The following is an 18,695-nucleotide window of genomic DNA, read 5'->3' on the forward strand; positions in this document are numbered from 1 at the left end:
AAGGGATAAAAATTTTCAATAACTTATTTATTTGATTTTGATGTTTTGAAATTTAAATTTCAATATTGAAAAAAAAATTAGAACTTTCGGCAATGGGGCAAACAAGTACAATTTGACAATTTTTAAAGCATTATTTTAGTTTCTACCGCATTTTCACTTTAATCATTAATGTTTTTTTACCCCAATTAATATTAAAAAAAGAAGATATTTTTGGGATGACCTAAATGAAAGCAACTTAGATGTTGGGGATCAAAATAAAAGTGTGGACATGATGTAGCATATACAAGTTAACTGTTGTTAGAGATTTAATGGGTGGGCGACTAAAATGAAACTGTTTTAAAAATTGAGTAACGAAATTGAAAGGATTTCATTTTAAGTGCCCAAAATAAAAGCGCCTTAGAAATTGGGTTTTCCTATATTACATATACTAATAGTATTAGACCTACCTATGAGTCAGGCTGTGGTCTGATTTTAAAAAGTTTTCAAGCTCAAGTTACTTCCGCCTTGGCCCGATTTGCTTAAAAACTCGTTTCACTGTTCAAAAATTAATAAAATATTTTTATTATTTAAATTGAATTTGAGTCGAGTTAGACTAACCTAAGACATAAAAAATTATGTCCAAGCTCACCCCAAATTGAGTCGAGCTATCGGGCGGCCTACCCAAACCATAAACAAATCTAATTAGCATACATCCTTAATTAATAATATAAAGAAAATTAAAAGCTAAAATGACATACTAACCTATTTCTTAATTTTATTTACGAAATTAAAATCTTCACCAATATATCAAATAACAATTTAAATATTCCTTAAAAGATAATAATCTCAACATTATCATGAATTTTTTTCAACAATGTTTTGGTGTATCATTAATAAAATAAAACAAAATTAGATTATGACACAACCTTGATGTAGATGAAAAAATAGTGTAAAATCATAAAAGATTTGATTGAAATAGTAAAATTAAGATATAAAAATCTTAGAGATTTTAATTTTATTTTGAATTTAAATATATTCTTATAGTAATATTTGTTTTTTATAAAAAAATTAGCTATTTTTCAATTAAAAATAATCACAGGGGTTTAAATGTAATATAGATAAAATGAATTATTACCGCACCCATTATTTAGGCAAAATTAACTAGACAAATCTGATTTAAATACTAGTAATTTATTTCAGGCATAATGGTAAATCTAATTTTATTTACTTTTTTTAATTATTTTTGTTATATATTTTTAGTTTGGCTCTCAACTTTTAAATTTAGTTCAATTTACTTTTTTAAAGAAAAATTAATTGAATTGTTAAAATTTACAGTAATCCATATGTACTTTATTGCTAACTTGGACATTCTTTTAAAAATTTTACTAAGTTTTTAAAATTTTTGAAATTATTATTATTTTATAGATTTTTTGAAATTTTATGAAGTACACATGGATTGTCACATATGTTCTCATGTCATTGCAAGTAAAATTTTAACAGTTTAGTCAATTTTTTATTCAAAGAAAAGTAATTTGACAAAATTTTGAAGTCTGAGTGCTAAAAAAGAATTAGAGCCAAAGTGACAAAAGAGATGAATATTAGGGACTAAATTTGTGATTATGCCTTTATTTTAAATGATTTTCATCTATCCATAAATTAAAAGAAAAAGAAACGCAACCGGTTTTCCTCTTCATTTTGTTGGTTTGTGTCCGTTAACCGTTAATTACTTTTTTTTTTTTTTTAACATTTCCTCTCTTTGAGATTGGGCACCAGGGAAAGCTCGCATAGGAAGGAGAGGGTTGAAACAAAACCGAAATGGCGAAATCGAGCGCCGATGACGAGGAGCTAAGGCGAGCTTGCCAAGCTGCAATCGAAGGTTCGAAGCAGAAGATCATGATATCAATTCGCGTAGCTAAACGCCGCGGGATATGGGGCAAATCTGGCAAATTGGCCAGCTACATGGCTAAACCTAGAGTCCTTGCTCTTTGCTGTACGTCTTTTCGGTAATCTGACAAGTATTTTCTTTCCTTTAATGCAGGATGTAGGATTTTTTTTTTTTTACTTTCTTTTTTCATTTGTAATGTCTTTGATTATGCTAGAATTGTGCTAAACACGATGTTGAACTACTGGCGAAAGATAGTAAAATTGTGCACAACCGATAGGACAGCTCGAATTCAAGGAATAAAAACTATACTTCTTAAAGGTTTTGATTTACATAATATGATCACATTTGAAGTAGCATCTGGTTCCTTATTTGTCCCCTTTGGAGTTTTTATTTTGAATAATGTTGGATTCTTGAAGCTTGTTTTTCTTCACAGAAGCCAGATGCAAGTAAATATGAAGTATTTTAACCTTTTCTTTTTCCCTTAGAGAAGGTGCAAGTTTTCATGTTCTCATGCAATAACTATGGTTTGTGCAGTGAAATCAGAAGGTCACAAAAAACAAGCATTTCTGCGAGTATTGAAGTATTCTAGTGGAGGAGTTATTGAGGTAATTCTCTTATTGCAATCCTTTAGACAATGTGTGTTAGGACAAACAAGAACAAAAGCAGAAAGATTATCTAGTGGGTTTATGGTTCATTATTAAAGCTTTATGGTGTTACTACGTGGTAGCTTGCTAGAGCTTAACAGTGGCCATCGCATGGTTGGTTAGGCTTCCCTGTAAACGGTTTTTGTCTTTTATGTTTATTGGTTCTTTGTTAAGGCTTTGGTGGTGCATTTATGTGCACCTCAGGCTTCTTATGCTGATATAGTTAAGTATTGTTCATTATAGATTAGATTTCAGTGTTACCAAAAAGAATTGTCAGGGTCTAATTAGTTTTCTTTAGAGTGCATTTGTGCTTAATCAAGAGTCTTATCTGAAGATGGCCATGGACCATGGTAAAGTAGGAGCTTGCTTTGTTCATTTTTCATATGGATCATATCTTTTCACTTTCTACTGAAGTTTACTACGGATAAAAAATAAAGAATAAACAAATAGAAACTAAAGTTAGTCATTTGTCAACCTCTTCGTGTGGAACACGGAATCATTTATAGCACCTCTTTTAGCGTTAAAGAAAAGAGAATATTTCTAGTATAAACAGAAAGCGAAATTCAATAACTTCCAATACAAAGGGAGGAGTACTATTTGATTAAGACAAGGTTCTTAAGTAGTAAGGATTTTAGTTATTCTAGATTGACATATAAATCATTTAAATTGTGCAGCCTGCTAAGTTGTACAAGCTGAAGCATCTTTCAAGGGTGGAGGTTATAACTAATGAACCCAGTGGATGTACTTTTACTATGGTAAGCCCTTCTTTTTGTTGTTTGAATTAGTATATGCTTTGAAAGCTGTATGATCTTTGATTTTTGTCAATTCAGTAGGCCAAATAATTCTTAGCGCTTATGTTACCTAATGAAGTAATTCAGCTGAAGTTGAAGCCGTTTCTCTCCCTGCTTGAGATTTTTTCTTCTGCTTCTTACTGGATTTCTTTTAGGGATTCGATAACCTCTCAAGTCAGAGTGTTGCTCCACCTCAATGGACCATGCGCAACATTGATGACAGGTAAATTGAGATATCTCTGAACTGAAGATATCACTTTTTTCATGTCAGGGTAGCTCTTTTTCCCCTTTTATGGTCCTTTCCTTTTGGTTTTGAAAAAACCCAATTCTTATATTCTTTTCTTAGTTTTCTTTTTACAACTGGATGTTATAGTTGTTGATTTTTCTATGTTCTTTCTTCAATATTTTTGTAGAAACCGCATTTTATTCTGCATTTTAAACGTCTGTAAAGAAGCATTTGGTCGTCTCCCCAAAGTTGTTGGTATAGATGTTGTGGAGATGGCTCTTTGGGCTAAGGTGAGTCATATTTTTATTCTTTCCGAGTTCTTTACTATTGAATTAATTCTAAATCATTTTTATGCAAATTCTAGAGTAATTGGAAAAACTCTCTAGTCTAGTGTATAACATAATCTTTTTGTTGCTTCTGCCAAGTGACAAAGTTTAAGGATACTCTCTCTAATGAGTATCATTTCATATTGTTGAGTTCTGATCTGAAGCAGATTTAATTTCCCCTAAGATTCAGTAAATCTTATTTTAATAGTTTTATCTGAATCTGTCTTCTCTTTCTTGTCTTTGACTTTTATATTGTATCTAGGAAAATAAACCCTCAGTTATTACCCAAAAGAATCAGCAAGCTGGCCATGGTCCAGTTTCTACTAGAGTAGCAGAAAGTGACTTGAAGGTGACTGTTGAAAAGTATCTTATCTCCACTGCAGAGGAAGACGACATGGAGGCCCTTTTGGGCAGGTATGTATTCGGTGGCGAAGCCAGGGGGACTGGCAACGGCCCAGGCCCCCCTAAAATGGAAAAACTTCTATTTAAGCCCTTTATAATTTATAAAATTTTAAATTAGTAATTGTAAAATTACACTTTGACCCCCAAAAATGATTAAAAAAATTGATTTAATCCTTTAAAAGTTATAAAGATGGCTATTAAAATGTTGAAATTGCATTTTTACTATTGTAAAAATATACAATTTAAATCTGGCCCCTCAAAAATTTTATGGCTTCGCCCCTTAATGTATTTCCTCTATTCTGTCCTAAGGTTCTTCGGTGAAAGCCAGTTTCCTTCTAAAGTACGGAATGGTAACGCCAATTGATAGAGTAGACGTAAGGCATGAAACATACATGCAGCCCAATTCTTTAAATTTGATATTCAAGTATTAATATATTGTTGGTTAGATTCAGAAAGATATCAGATGAGTAAGGTTTCTATACCATTGCATTTTCATTTTTATTTTCATGTATCATTTGCCAAATTTCAAAGATGGCTAAAGTCATATCTATTCCCCTTGAAAAGGCGGCCCGGGAGGAGGTCCTTATCTTGTCAGTAATATCTTTGATTATTTTAGAAACAGAGCCAAAGGTGTTTGAAGATATGGATTGATTCTTGTAGTGGTCATAGTTCCATGGCAGTCTATGATTCCTGATGTCTTTTTCTTCATCTGTTTCATTCGCCTTACTGAAAAGCAATATACTGTTTTTTATGCTTAGTCGCTAAATGTTGAAGGTCTTAATCCTATCCTAAATTCTCATAACATGGTACACAGTTATGTCATGGGAATTGGTGAAGCTGAGGCATTTTCTGCAAGATTGAAGCGAGAGCTTCTTGCTCTGGAAGCAGCAAATGTGCATGCCATGTTGGAAAGTGAGCCTTTAGTTGAAGAGGTATTTTCATTCTACTTTTGCTTTTCAATTTTTTTCCTTTACATCATGTATATTCTCAAATCTCTCTAACATCATGTTGGGACCATGAAGAATCAATGGTCTCCGTTGTTCCATGCTGTATAGCTTTTTTAATCCAGTCCCACACCCATATGCTTTAGGTTTCGAACAGGCTTATCAATTGTTCTATGTGGTCTTCTTTACTCCCAGTTCGGATGTACTCAACTTCACTATTTCTTCACTTTGACTTCTAGCCATTTTTCTATGACAGCTTCTTATTGTGTTTGTCTACTCCTAAATAGTTTCAATGAGTATGTTGTTGTGCTTGAGGAACTTCTGTTTATTTTCCCTCTTTCCTTGTGGCTTTTATTATTTTTCATATGTTCAGGACATTATTTGGTTTTTTTGAAAATTCTTTATAAATCTTGGTGTTGCTTTCATCTTTATTAATCATATGCTTCTTACTCACCAAATTATTTTTCTGTTATTTGGTCTTTCAGGTATTGCAAGGGCTTGACGCGGCAACTCATTGTGTTGATGACATGGATGAATGGTTAGGCACATTCAATGTTAAATTACGACACATAAGAGAAGATATTGAGTCGGTATGGACCTTTTGTACATAGTCTGTTAAAATGTAGGGTTCTTCTCTGTCTGTCATTGTTCCTGCCATTATGCCAAATCCTTACACGCTGGTTCAACTTAGTTATTTTAAGAAAGGGGCTTTTGACGTTTTTTGTTTTACACTTCCCTCTACCAGGAGCTTGTCTGAAGCAAAGATAGTTCTAACTTCCATTTGTATTATTTATTTGCTTCTAGTCTGCTGCAACTTTTTTCCAAAAGTAGATAATCTGAAGATAGAAACTATATATTCTTGACTTCAACATCTAACCTCTTCTTATGCTGGTTGTAATTCTTTTCACAATATACAGATAGAAACTCGTAACAATAAGTTAGAGATGCATTCTGTAAATAATAAAGCACTCATCCAAGAACTTGATAAGCTTCTTGAACGATTATGTGTCCCTTCTGAGGTATGTTATCCATCTTTATGTTTTTTGTTTAGACTTCAGCTAAGGTATGTCGCTTGTATTCCTCCTAATAACCTCTTTTATTTGATGTAGTATGCAACATGTATGTCAAGAGGAAAGTTTGACGAGGCTCGCATGACTCAAAATATTGAAGCATGTGAGTGGTTAACAGGAGCTTTACGGGGCATTGAAGTTCCTAACTTGGATTCCACTTATGGAAACATGCGAGCTGTATGGACTCTACTCTCATTTCCCCCAGTTTCTTCAGTTTTATGGTTAAGCAAATTATCCAGTTGGTTATGTGGTACATGTCTAGTTTAACCCAAGCTGATCACTTCGATGTCTGTTTTTAACTTTGGATTTTTTTGGAATTTTTACTTTCAGTTACTTTGCAATGAACTAGTATTGCTATTTGATCCGATATATGTGGCCACTGAAGAATAAAAGTAGCTCTCTGTTTGTTGTGCCTTTTATTTTAGGTTAAAGAGAAGCGGGCAGAACTCGAAAAATTAAAAGCTACATTTGTCCGGAGAGCTTCTGGTTTCTTGATAAAATACTTTGCCAATTTGGTGGACTCTGTGATGAGTGACAAAAACTACTTCTCTCAGGTATTTCCTTCATGTTATTCATCGTGATGATAAGTGTTATGTCAATTGTGTGGCAAGGATTCCTAATGCGGTTAACCAGCTTTCCAAACAGCGGGGACAGTTGAAGCAACCTGATCATGCTGACTTGCGATATAAATGCAGGATATATGCTCACCTTCTGCAACATTTAAAGGTCAAATTGCTGATCAACCCTAAAATCTGTAAAATATCATCACCCCTTGGTTGTTTCTGATATTTTGTTCCTTCTCCCTCTCAGAGTCTTGATAAAAATTGCTTGCTTCCTTTGAGGAAAGCTTATTGTAGCTCCCTTAACTTACTTCTGCGCCGAGAGGTTTGGAATGCAAAATTAAACATATAGTTATCTAGAAAAGAAATGCATTTCTCATTTGAACTTTATTCTGGTTACAGTGCTTGATAAGGAATTAAAATTCTGTTTAGGCTCGTGAATTTGCCAATGAACTTCGTGCCAGTACAAAAGTATCAATAAGTCCAACTACTTGGCTGGAAGGTTCCCCAGGTGGCAATCAAATTGGGAATAGTACAGACACTTCTGCACTCTCCGATGCTTATATCAAAATGTTGACGATTTTCATTCCATTACTTGTAGATGAGGTAATGTTCCTTTTGCATGTAGTTTAGGTTGAATCTTTTCGCAAGTCTTAATTTATTACAGTTTTTTCCTTCATGGCTTAAACGGCAGAGTTCTTTCTTAGCACACTTCATGTGCTTTGAAGTTCCTGCACTTGTTCCCCCAGGAGTTGGTGCTAATGGTAATAAAAGAGGATCCAATGATGATCTGGGAATTATGAACATGGATAGCAATGACAGCAAGGCCGGTAATCATTTTCTTGTGCCTTTATAATTTGTTGGACGCATTCTCCCTTTCCTCTAATTCAAAATCTCAAAAAAAGAAACTATATGATTTTTCTATGTTAGTTTATATATGATTTTCAATATAAAATCTGCAGATCTGCAATCATTAAATGAATCACTTCAAGATTTGCTTGATGGAATTCATGTAAGCATATTGGATTTTTTTGCGGATAGATTCTGTTGCTCCTTGTTGTGTTCCTTATTTATTTTTGAGTTTATGGAATTACTATTACATTTTAAATCATGAATGTCTATTGTACTTGTTTTCCTTTGGTTTCTATTAGCACATTTTTTTGATGTTTCTGAATTACAGGAAGATTTTTACGCTGTAGTGGATTGGGCATACAAGATTGATCCTTTACGTTGCATATCGATGCATTTGATAACAGAGCGCTATCTATCTGGCCAGCAAGCTGATGCAGCAGGATTTGTACGTGTCTTGCTTGGTTACCTAGCGTCAAAAATTTCTTTGCAGTTCAACCGGGTATGTTTGTTTGGAAACTGAGAATTTTATGACCTTTTGCATTTAGTATGAAAATAACTTGTTTAGGCTGCAATTGCATTTGCAGTTTGTTGATGAGGCTTGTCATCAAATTGAAAGAAATGAGCATAATGTGCGTCAAATGGGAATCTTACCATACATACCTCGGTAAAGTGAATCTTAGTCTTTGTGAGAATGCAGAGATGGTTAATTTGAGGCCAGTTCTGATAAATATTCAAAGAAAATATGCATGGTAATTGTTTTTCATTAATGGTTAGTTTGTGAAACAAATCAAGAAAAAGAAACGAAATTGAAAAGAAAAGATAGAGTGAATGTGTATCGCATTCTATCTCAAGGTCTAAATTTATGCTAGTTACAACCTAACTAGAATGGAAAGAAAATAAAAATAAATAAGATAGTACTTACAAATGTCCTATGATATTTACATCCACTATTCTCTAAAGTTCCCCTGCATAATACTAATCATGCTTAACTTATTATAAACATAATCAATTTGAGCCCATTATTGGTCCCAGTTTTGGCAAAGCTTGTAGATCTAAGTTTTATTAAATCTTTTTACAAACAAAGTGACAATCTATTTCAATGTGCTTGATCCATTTGTGCAACATGAGACTAGAAAAAATATTAAGAACGGCTTGATTGTCACATCACAGTTTTGTTGGCAATGAAGTCTTTAAACCCACCTCACTTAATAGTTTGGTGCACCCTTACAATCTCACTCATGTATTGTGTCATAGCTCTGTATTATGGTTCTACACTCGATTAGGACACTACTTTATGTTTCTTCTTTCTCCATGACGCCAAATTTCCTCCAACAAAAGCACTATCTTGTAGTGGATCTCTTTTCCTTGGATCCAGCCCAATCTAAATCTAAGAAATACTCAATGCTAGTGTCTTCATGATTCTTATATAATAGATCACATAGTGGAGCACTTTTTAAATAACATAGAATCTACTCCGAAGTTGTCTAATGTTTGACTCTTAGTGAATACATGAATTAACTTACAATACTAACATAATATGCAATGTTAGGACGAGTCACACTATAAGGGAATTTCAATTTGCCGACTAGTCTTTTATTCGTCTCAAGATCTTCAGATAGATCACTATCTTCCTTTATAAACTATGAATTGGTATCCATTGGTGTACTACATGGCTTAGGCCCCAATTTTCTAGTTTTTGCTAGTAAGTTTAAAGTATATGGAACAGTTATAATCCCTACAATCAAACAGCCTCTGAACGGTTGCAATTCTTGCAGCCAAACAGTACTAAAGCAATACTTTGGATTGTCTATTTACAAGTTTGAAACGTTCTTATTTGATGCTGGGTTTAATATACTTAATTGATGCTCGGATTATTACTTAAGTTGGTTTTAAACAATTTTTATGTTCTTATGCACAGCTTTGCAACTCTAGCCATCCGCATGGAACAGTACGCCCAGGGACAATCTAGGGACTTGGTTGATCAGGCATACACAAAACTTGTAAGTTGCATTTCACCCTTGTTAAGTGAGCTCGAGATGGAACATTCATTAACCTTAACATAATGATAAGATTTAAGCATGTTGTGTTAAGGTCTAGATTTGCTTACTATCAGCATACCATTGCATGAAATTGAGTCATGGGTCATAAATAAGCTCAACGATAAGGCTTTATTAATGAAAGGATTTTTCAATTCAATATTGTTTGGCAGGTTAGTATTATATTTGTGACTCTCGAAAAAGTTGCACAAACAGATCCCAAAACCTACGATATATTTCTTTTGGAAAACTATGCAGCATTTCTAAATAGGTTTGTTTAATTCTCTCTCTTTTTTTTTTTCCATGGATGTGGATATATATCGTGGAAGGTGATTTTCTTTGTTTCTTTCATGTGCACTTCACAGCTTGTATGACGTAGCCAATTTTGTGCCCACCTTAGCCAAATTTTATCAACAAGCAAGTGGAGCTTATGAGGAAGCATGTATGCGTCATATCAACATGTTAATACATTCTGTAAGTAATCCACTTTGGTGGCTTCTAATTTACTTGTTGAGCAGTTATGTTAAATAATTGTGGTGTACTGAAAAAGCTTTCCATGTTATGACCTGATCTCTTTGCAGCAATTTGAGCGACTTTTCCAGTTTGCTCGGAAGATTAAGGATTTAATGTTTACAGTTTCACCGGAAGAGGTCAGTGTGTTAATAACATTGTTTTGCCATGTTCATAATTTATCCATTGTCTCTTCAGCTAACTCCCCAAGAGTATCAATCCAACTTTTCACTAATTTTACAGAATAATGAATAGGGTGTATCATATTTCCATCCTGTGTTTACATAACCCGGAATCATATTAAAAATTGAATCTCTTTTTCCTTTACAAAAAGGAAATCAGTGAGTTTTGTGTGTTAGACATCGCCGCCATCCATAAGACAAATGAATGATTTGGCTGATTGTGTCCTTGAAAATTTTCAGATACAGTTCCAGCTTGGATTGTCTAAAATGGAATTCCGGAAGATGCTAAAATCCAGTTTATCTGGGGTGAGTTGATCAACAATTTTCCCAACATGTTGTCCTTAGTTCCGAAGAGTGGAATCTATATCTTTACTTGTCTCTTTCAGTTTGACAAGTCTATCGCTGCAATGCATAAGAAGTTGCAGAAGAGCTTAACATCCCAGGAATTGTTACCCTCCTTGTGGGAAATGTGCAAGGTAAGCTAACTTCCTATGTTACTCAAATTCGGATAAGAATGTGGAACAGCAATACATGTCTAGCATGAGTTTGAAAGATCACATCCCCATATTCGTATTCCGAGTATGCATTGGCCATGACTGTTGCATGGCAATCCTTTGCCCCATTTCGGACAACCTCTTTTGTACCGAAAAAGAAACTTATGATTGTTTCATTCATTTTGATTGGGAATTTGACAGAAAGCATTTATGGACAAATACGTTGGCATCACCCAACTTGCAGCCAGAATTTACCCGACGGAAAGCATCCCTTCGGTCAGCGAGATAAGAAATCTTCTTGCTTCCTTGTAAAGGGTAAGAATTCCCCCAGTACAAAATCCATTTTTGTGCTTCTATTTGGAGTCGATAACTGCTGTATTAGCTTTTGCTTTAGATCTATATACCTATTAAAGGACTTTCTTGATGACAGGTGGCACACACCCACCATTCTTTTTTATTATTTTCCATTTTTATAAAATGGTTTAATCCTTTAATATATAAACTTTGTATTCAATTTTTATACTTTAATTTTAACATAATTTTTATATTTTTATATTCGACATAATTTTTATATTTTTATAATATTGTTAAGTGACTATATATTATTTGAAAGTGGATTTTAAATTCAAAACATAGAGAAATTAATTTTTTTTTTAAAATAAAAGAGAAAAAGACTAAAATCTAAATATACAAAATATATAAAGATTCGGAGTCATGATTTTTAAACCGAAGCGGACTAATTGGATGCTAATCCAGAGAGAAGTATTAGATCAATTGACTAACAAATCGATATGGACCAAATGAGTCAATCTAAAAACTACTTGAAACAGTTTTTTATTTTTTATAATTTTTAATGATTTTATTTAATCAAACCATACAGCCAATGATTTGAAACCGATCCAATTATGAACCTTGCTTCAAGTATGTTTTACCCTTTAAATTTTTACTTTATAATCTGATACAAACAAATAATCAACTTATTGCAAAGCATGAAAAGACCATATTAGTTCTTAATTCTAATAACCACCTTATAATATGCATAACTTACAGATTTAAACTTTGCACTTCAATTTGATGATTTTAATCTATATTTTCAAATTTTGAAATTTCATTCTTGATCCAAATCATTCCAAACATGATTGTTAAATTTGTTAAGTTAAATTATATTATTTTTAAAATATATTATCATATATGTAATGTCATAACAATTTACTATTTTCATATAACATTTACAAACTTAACAAATTCAAGAAGTGTTTTGAATTATTCACTTAATAATTATTATTTATCATGGTCGCCTTCGTCCACCTTCCTAGCCAAATAGTACTGTCGTATTTTATTTGAAACTAGAATATTATGAATCAATTGGACTAAACCCAAAATTAGATCCGATTTCAAATGCTTGCTTGTGCTAAAACCTATGTTAAACCTTTTTTTATCTGCTAGTTATTGGTAATATATACCATATCCCTCTAGGATACAAAGTTTAAAATTTCTATTTTGGAATCCTACTTGACATAACTTATGCTAACCATCCACAAATCAGGCCATTCTCATATCTCTAGTATAGGATTTGTTTATTTCACAAGAAAAAAAAAATTTGAAAAATATTTTTCCTTATATGTTTGTCATGAAAAATAGTTTTGTGAAAAAAAAAAAAAGATTAAATCACTTATTGAGGCCTGAGCTTTGTAATTCCTTTTACATTAGAGTATGAACTTGACAATTATTTTCACATTCAGACTTGAACTTAACTTTTCCCACATTGGGGTTAAACTTTCTTTTGTTCAAGTTAATCCCTAAACTTTGCAGTTGTTCCCACGTTGAGGCCTAAACTTGACAATTATGCCTACATTGGGGCCTAAACTTTATGGTTTTCAAGGACTAGCTTGGATAAAAAAAAACGTTTAGGTCTCACTATAGGAACATTTGCCATGTTCAAGACCTAACTTGGATCAAGAAAAATGTTAAGACCCCAATATGAGAAGAATTGCCAAGTTTACGCCCCTAAAGTGATTTAATCGAAAAAAAATGTTTTACTAATAAAAGGAAATCAACCCATTTTTCAAGGCCGTTTCCAAAGCCAAAGAAGAAAAAATTATCTCACAAAATATCTCCTAAAAGTATAAGCTAAAGCAAAGAACGATCCAAACTAAAAAGGTAAAACACCCCACGTTGCTCTGACTCTTCATATTCTTTTTTCTGTTCAACATGTGCTTGACTCATTTCTGCATATAAGTATGACGATATGGCCTTCCAATGATACTCCGAATATATGGGGAAAAAATTAAACAAACTATGAACATACATATGTAGGATACCTGCTCATATACATCCAAGTCCGTGTAACAAATAAAATCCATCTTCAGTAGAGCCCAAAAGGCTAAGAAGAACAAAAACGGAAGGATAGGGAATACAAAAAATCAAAAACAGACACAAAAATCTACATTATGATGGTGTGTCTTTCATCAGCTATACAATTTTTTAGACAGAATACTCAAGTGTAACATTAGAGGCCATCTTGCTAGACTAATAAACATGCTTTCGGTACTCATCATTGAAGAAAAAAGAATGTAAAAATTGGCAGGTAGTAGATGCAACATAGTTTGGCAAAGGATTGGCAACTACCTGTGTAACAGGAAGGAGTAGTGGAGGAAAAGTGAAGTATCTTGAACCAGCTATCAGAGAATTCCTTCAGGGGAGGGGAAATAATCGGGCATTCTACAAGTAACATCGAGTTCTCCTCTCCTTGGAGCTGGATCAAACTGTAGCCAGATGAACTTAATGGTTTTACAAACACTAGGAAGAGGCATCCGGGAATTCAATTTCAAAACTTAGCTATTGCTCTTTTACCTTAATTTGTGTGCAATGATAGGAAAAGGAAAAAGAGTGAAATGGGGGAAGAAAGACCTGGATGAATGTGTCTCTTGCAATCATCGAATTCCAAAATCAAAGCCTTGTTCCCACAATGATAGCAATAATTAGGGGCACTAAATACGTTTACCACCTTTCGTTCCTGTTACAAGGAAATAATTGGGAATTCATAAACCCGAGCAAGCATATAAGCAAAAAATAATAAGAGCTTAACTTGTAAGAATCATGAATGATTACATGTGCCCAGTTAAACCCATCCATAACTAGTTAATGAATTCTAGAAATCAATTTTAAGCTGTTTGTGTGATTGAATTGTTCAGATATATCCTACAAACAAGAACTTAAACTTTTGATATTAAAATACTGAAACAAAAAAGGCAAGACAACAACAAAAACTTGAAGAATGGTCACTCCAAACATTAGTTACCAACCAAAAGTATAGCCAGCACCACGAGGTGAGATGCCCCAACCACATCGATCATCTGGATCAGACCACAATAAATCACACATGGGGCCTTCGTGAGGAACCTCTTGAACACGGTCAAAGTTTCTTATGTTATCCACGGTTTCAATTGAAAGGACAATCAACCATGCAGACACCTAAGATGAAGAAAAAAAACACTACATCAGTGAACAGAAACAACAATAGCATTTTAACTACCATCATTTCCCTTTTGTTCTAAGAGGTACAAAGTCGAGTTTGAACGTTACGAAGGCAATACATCTTTTTAGCCAGGAATAAAACAATAGAGCAATACAGTCGTTTATCTTGACTTTACAATAAACGTTAAATACAAGAAAAATCTAATTGCTTCCATAACATTTCAAAAAGATTTGGTGTCATTTCTTAAAGTAAGAGACTTCTAGTTCCTATTTAGAATGATTTCAAAATGAAACAGGATAAAGGTAGCAAGCTATAAATCCCAACTTTTTCTTGCCCAACCAGAAAGACAAAATGAGTTCTCAAAACTTAAAATTCAGATAGAATGAATATGATCAAAGCTAATATAATATAGTAGTCTAGTACCACGATAATAAAAAATATGGAGCACAATAAGAGTATTCAATTGCAAAGCCAAATGAAATACAATTAAAACATAAATGCCAAACATCAAAGGGACTAAGGCCAATATGCATGTCCTTAGTTCTTTCTTTCCTAAGATTTATGTTGCTATTAATTGAAATCAAAACAGTTTGCACCTCATATTAGTTCTACCCACCAAAGCAGTTAATGGAAAATAGTCAAAATGGTCAGTAAAGATCTTCCAAACATTAGCATTTCCATATCTGTAAGCAAAGCATTGTAAAAAGTATTATCACGGATTGGCAAGAGAAAGAAGCAACTACAATCAAAGCAAATACAGTACCAATTTATTTTCTTAACTAGAAATAAGCATAGTTTAAGAAATATCATGAAGACAAAAATGATAATGAATAGACATTTAGTAGAGCTAGCACATTTAAGGCTATTACTACTACACCCTTTCAAATGAAGCTTAAGCAATAAAAACTCACTTTCGCAGGCATTCAACATAAAAACCATAAACTTGAGTGATCTGGCAAGAGAAAAGAATGACTAAAGATTTCGCTTGACATTTACTACAATAATTGGTTAAAAGCTCATATTAGAGCTTGAATTGAGACTCAGGTATGAAAAATATAACACCAAAAATTTCAAACTTTGTGTGTATGTGTGTGGATGAGGGAAAAAGTAAAAGAAGATGCAGACTTCATACCTGGCAGCTTTCATGATTTCCTCTGAGAATGGTAAAGGACTTCTAAGCCGCCAATAGATGAAATAGTAGAAAAGTGGTTTCATCCAAATGAAATACACAAATAGTTACTGCTTAAATTTGATATCAATCTCAGTGTTGTTGATTTCAATTTTAAAAGATAATGCTAGCAATGCAGAATCTACTATGAACAAAGTTAACATGTATCTTTGTGAACAGAAAAAAGTAACCGAAAGCAGAGACTCCGATGATTTAAATATCTAGCATCAACCTAGCACAGAGTATAATTCCATTGAAGTGGAAATTAATGATAAAAACTGCCAGCAAAACATTTCCCTACAGTTACCTCTTACATTACATTGAATTAAAGTGTATCCACCACAAAGATAACAAAAAAAAAAAAAATACAATAAAATGCAGTCACTCTAGATCCAAAGAAAACCCTATCTAAAGGAAAAAATCTGAAGTAGTTCACCATCACTCTAACCAGTATTATTAGCCCACAAATATCAATCCAAGCAAGTTTTTTTTTTCTTCTTTCCTCTGTAGTGATGATAGGAGGATGTGGCCAAATTTCAGTTACACAACTAGGAGCCAAAACATATGATGCCTCGTTTGGTAGAAGTGTTATAATCCTTATACACCTCTTAATACATCAGTTTAAAATAACCAACTCTTTTGTTGAGAAAAATAAATTTAACATAGCTGTTAAGAAATCATCAATCACATGACTCTTTCAATGTAGCCGCAATATAATCTATCATGTAATCATATTACTCTTTACAAAATTAATCTTCCACATCAGAGGTTTCCTCATCATATTCATCACCTGCTTCAATCTCTTCATATTCTTCGTCTTCATCATCATCATCACCTTCTTCTTCTTTGTCTTCCATTCTATTCTCCATGTCTTTCAGCAAAATGTCTTCTCGAGGTATCAGATTCGCACCTTTACTACGATAAAGAAGCCCCGTCCTCATTACGTGATAGAACTTATGTCTTAGATGAACAAGAGGATGTGGATTCACTAGTTTTCCCCGTCTGTATCCTTCCTTGAGAGCCACAGTCGTCGTTTTGCACTTCAACGAGAGGTAGAAAATCCCAGGATATCTAGTAAACAATCGAGTAAACTTATGCGGGATGTTCAGCTCCTCTCGCAAGCTTCTCAAGTAGTTCCTCTTGGTCTTCTTATGAATTGTCAAGCTCAAAAACTCATGCAATACACCAACAGCCCTTTTCTCCATAAGCTCACTATTAGGATCAATATGCCGAGAATCTTCATACGGAGATATGTACGGAAGCTTCTGAAACTCCTCCATCCAAGCTCTCACCTTCTTTTGTGCTCCATAACCCCTTGGGAAATTCATCGGGAATGCTAATGTGGTTTGGCCCCTCTTAAATTGCCTGTACTCATCTCCCATCTCCTCACCCTCGTTACTTTTTTCCAATGCTGAAACAGCAAATTCCTCGCGCCATTGTTTGAGTCTCAAAGCTGAAACACCAGTTGGTGCCTTAACGAAACTGAAATGATCAGGGTATTTCGGGATCAACACTTTTTCGAAGTTATCTGGCAAACCAAGATCCCATTTCAAGGAATGAAGGGACTGAAGAGGTGCAGTCCTACTTCTCATCATCATAAGCACCTTTGAAAGCCTCTCTATGGTATCATTCTCATGCGCTTGGTGTATGCTTTGCTCCTGAGAATCTAACAAGAGTGCAGTGCCCGTCAATCGAAAGCAAGGCAAATTCGCGTAACGTGCATGTGGGAATTCTTCAAAGAGAGTAGGGTACCTAAAACAAATTCAGAAGAACCAATTTGCAATCACCAACTGCTATACTTCGTATTCAACTCATAGTCAATACCAGTTTATTAAACAAGGTCTCTTGTTAGTGCCAAATGGTTTATGTTACTCATGCTCGAGGTTAGTGCAAGATATGGGTATATATGCCTGACATTAGAATGCTCAAAATTTTCAAAGTTTTTATGTGTTTGAACAATTTTACTCTACAGTTTATAGCCATTGTAATGTAAAAGAGTCCAGTAACACGAGATATAACAACACAGCAATGTGGGAATTCGTCAAACAGAGTAGGACACTTAAAACAGAGTCGGAAAAACCAATTTTCAATTTTCAACTACTATTCTACATATTCAACTCAAGTTAATATCACTTTACTAAACAAGGAAAACCACTCTTTTGACAATGTCTACCAAGTTATGTTAATCAGGCTTGAGGTGAGTGCCAAATACAGATATATATATATATGTCTTAGACGAGTATGTTCAAATTCTTCTAAGTTTTTCAGTGTATTTTGAAGGAGCTATGATCGGAAATATGGAGTCGAATACAAATATTTTAAGAAAAATGAAGTGTCCGGGTATCACGAGATATAACAACACAGCAAATTACCCACCAAAAAGGATTCACTAATGCCAAAACCTACATATAGGGTATTGCTTTGTGCTTCTGCCATTAAAAAGAAAAATACAAATATATTGGCTAATCAAAACTAAAAGCACAAATTTCTTTGTAACAAAAAGGGTGATTTTGATGTAAATTTAATCAATTTTTCATATAATATAAATAATGATTTTATCATGTATAACAACTGCTACATTACAATGCAAAAAGTAAACAACAGAAATAGCAATTAAAATGAAGCTTTTTAAAAGAGAAAAGAAAAAACTATTCATCGTTGCAAAACCAGCTAAAGGGCATTTAAAAAATGGAGGATATGAGGCCAAAAAATACCTACGCAAGAAGCGAAGAACGGGGACAGTGAGGCCGAGGAGCTTTTGCCAATCGGCAAAAGACTTGGCAGTGAGAAAACCGGTGGGCGAGCGTTTAATAGCATCCTTCAAGAGGCAAGCCGCTTTGAGATCGGTGTCGGTATCAATCACGTGGTCAAGGCTACGATTCTTAACCCATTTCAACCTCACTTTCACTATGCCCCTCCATTGTTGATGCTCAAATTGGGGATGTGAAAGTAGGTTTTTTATGGAGGAAACAAATATTTTGGCTTTGAACATTATTTGTAGCAGCTGCAAAAGTATCACCAATTAAAGCGAAAAACGTATAGTCTTTGGTGAATTTTGTTTAGTTTTCTTTTCCCTACTGAGAGAACTGGAGCAGTGCTTTTCAGTCGTTTACGTTTGGTCTAATTTTGATTTTAGTGTATCCAACTT

The 18,695-nt window shown here is 33.8% G+C and overlaps 2 protein-coding genes and 1 pseudogene across 4 annotated transcripts; 1 reads left to right on the plus strand and 2 right to left on the minus strand.

The window, feature by feature from the left end:
• The first annotated feature begins 1,633 nt into the window (after positions 1-1,633).
• Positions 1,634-11,415, plus strand: LOC108451890 (exocyst complex component SEC3A-like). Of its 3 annotated transcripts, XM_053027662.1 has the most exons (26): positions 1,634-1,982; positions 2,079-2,182; positions 2,399-2,469; positions 3,183-3,263; positions 3,455-3,522; positions 3,713-3,815; positions 4,114-4,265; positions 5,068-5,185; positions 5,683-5,787; positions 6,115-6,216; positions 6,307-6,444; positions 6,693-6,821; positions 6,913-6,993; positions 7,078-7,152; positions 7,260-7,433; positions 7,522-7,657; positions 7,790-7,839; positions 8,008-8,178; positions 8,264-8,343; positions 9,598-9,679; positions 9,889-9,986; positions 10,081-10,189; positions 10,297-10,365; positions 10,648-10,713; positions 10,794-10,883; positions 11,103-11,415. In XM_053027662.1, exons 1-26 carry the CDS (start codon positions 1,795-1,797, stop codon positions 11,211-11,213), a joined length of 2,751 nt encoding a protein of 916 aa, XP_052883622.1. In that variant the 5' UTR covers positions 1,634-1,794; the 3' UTR covers positions 11,214-11,415. The 3 variants fall into 3 exon arrangements, with proteins under 3 accessions (XP_052883622.1, XP_017605083.1, XP_017605084.1); XM_017749594.2 differs by lacking the exon at positions 2,079-2,182 and having other exon boundaries at positions 1,634-1,969; positions 6,901-6,993; XM_017749595.2 differs by lacking the exon at positions 2,079-2,182 and having other exon boundaries at positions 1,634-1,969.
• Positions 11,416-12,935: 1,520 nt separating this feature from the next.
• Positions 12,936-15,986, minus strand: LOC108450241 (serine/threonine-protein phosphatase PP2A-4 catalytic subunit-like; annotated as a pseudogene).
• On the minus strand, positions 15,760-18,695 carry LOC108450240 (protein WHAT'S THIS FACTOR 9, mitochondrial). The gene is made up of 2 exons (XM_017747774.2): positions 18,262-18,695; positions 15,760-17,299 (listed from the first exon to the last, which is right to left on the minus strand). Exons 1-2 carry the CDS (start codon positions 18,537-18,539, stop codon positions 16,297-16,299), a joined length of 1,281 nt encoding a protein of 426 aa, XP_017603263.1. The 5' UTR covers positions 18,540-18,695; the 3' UTR covers positions 15,760-16,296.

The sequence above is a fragment of the Gossypium arboreum genome, chromosome 5 (genome assembly GCF_025698485.1).
Source record: "Gossypium arboreum isolate Shixiya-1 chromosome 5, ASM2569848v2, whole genome shotgun sequence".
In the NCBI taxonomy this organism is placed as follows: domain Eukaryota; kingdom Viridiplantae; phylum Streptophyta; class Magnoliopsida; order Malvales; family Malvaceae; genus Gossypium; species Gossypium arboreum.

Excerpts from the sequence above, each read along its gene's own strand:
- LOC108451890 (XM_053027662.1), top strand. The coding sequence starts at position 1,795 with ATGGCGAAATCGAGCGCCGATGACGAGGAGCTAAGGCGAGCTTGCCAA. Across the intron at positions 2,470-3,182 it reads CTAGTGGAGGAGTTATTGAG|CCTGCTAAGTTGTACAAGCT; the intron begins GTAATTCTCTTA and ends TAAATTGTGCAG. Across the intron at positions 4,266-5,067 it reads ATGGAGGCCCTTTTGGGCAG|TTATGTCATGGGAATTGGTG; the intron begins GTATGTATTCGG and ends CATGGTACACAG.
- LOC108450240 (XM_017747774.2), bottom strand. The coding sequence starts at position 18,539 with ATGTTCAAAGCCAAAATATTTGTTTCCTCCATAAAAAACCTACTTTCA. Across the intron at positions 17,300-18,261 it reads GTTCTTCGCTTCTTGCGTAG|GTACCCTACTCTCTTTGAAG; the intron begins GTATTTTTTGGC and ends AATTTGTTTTAG.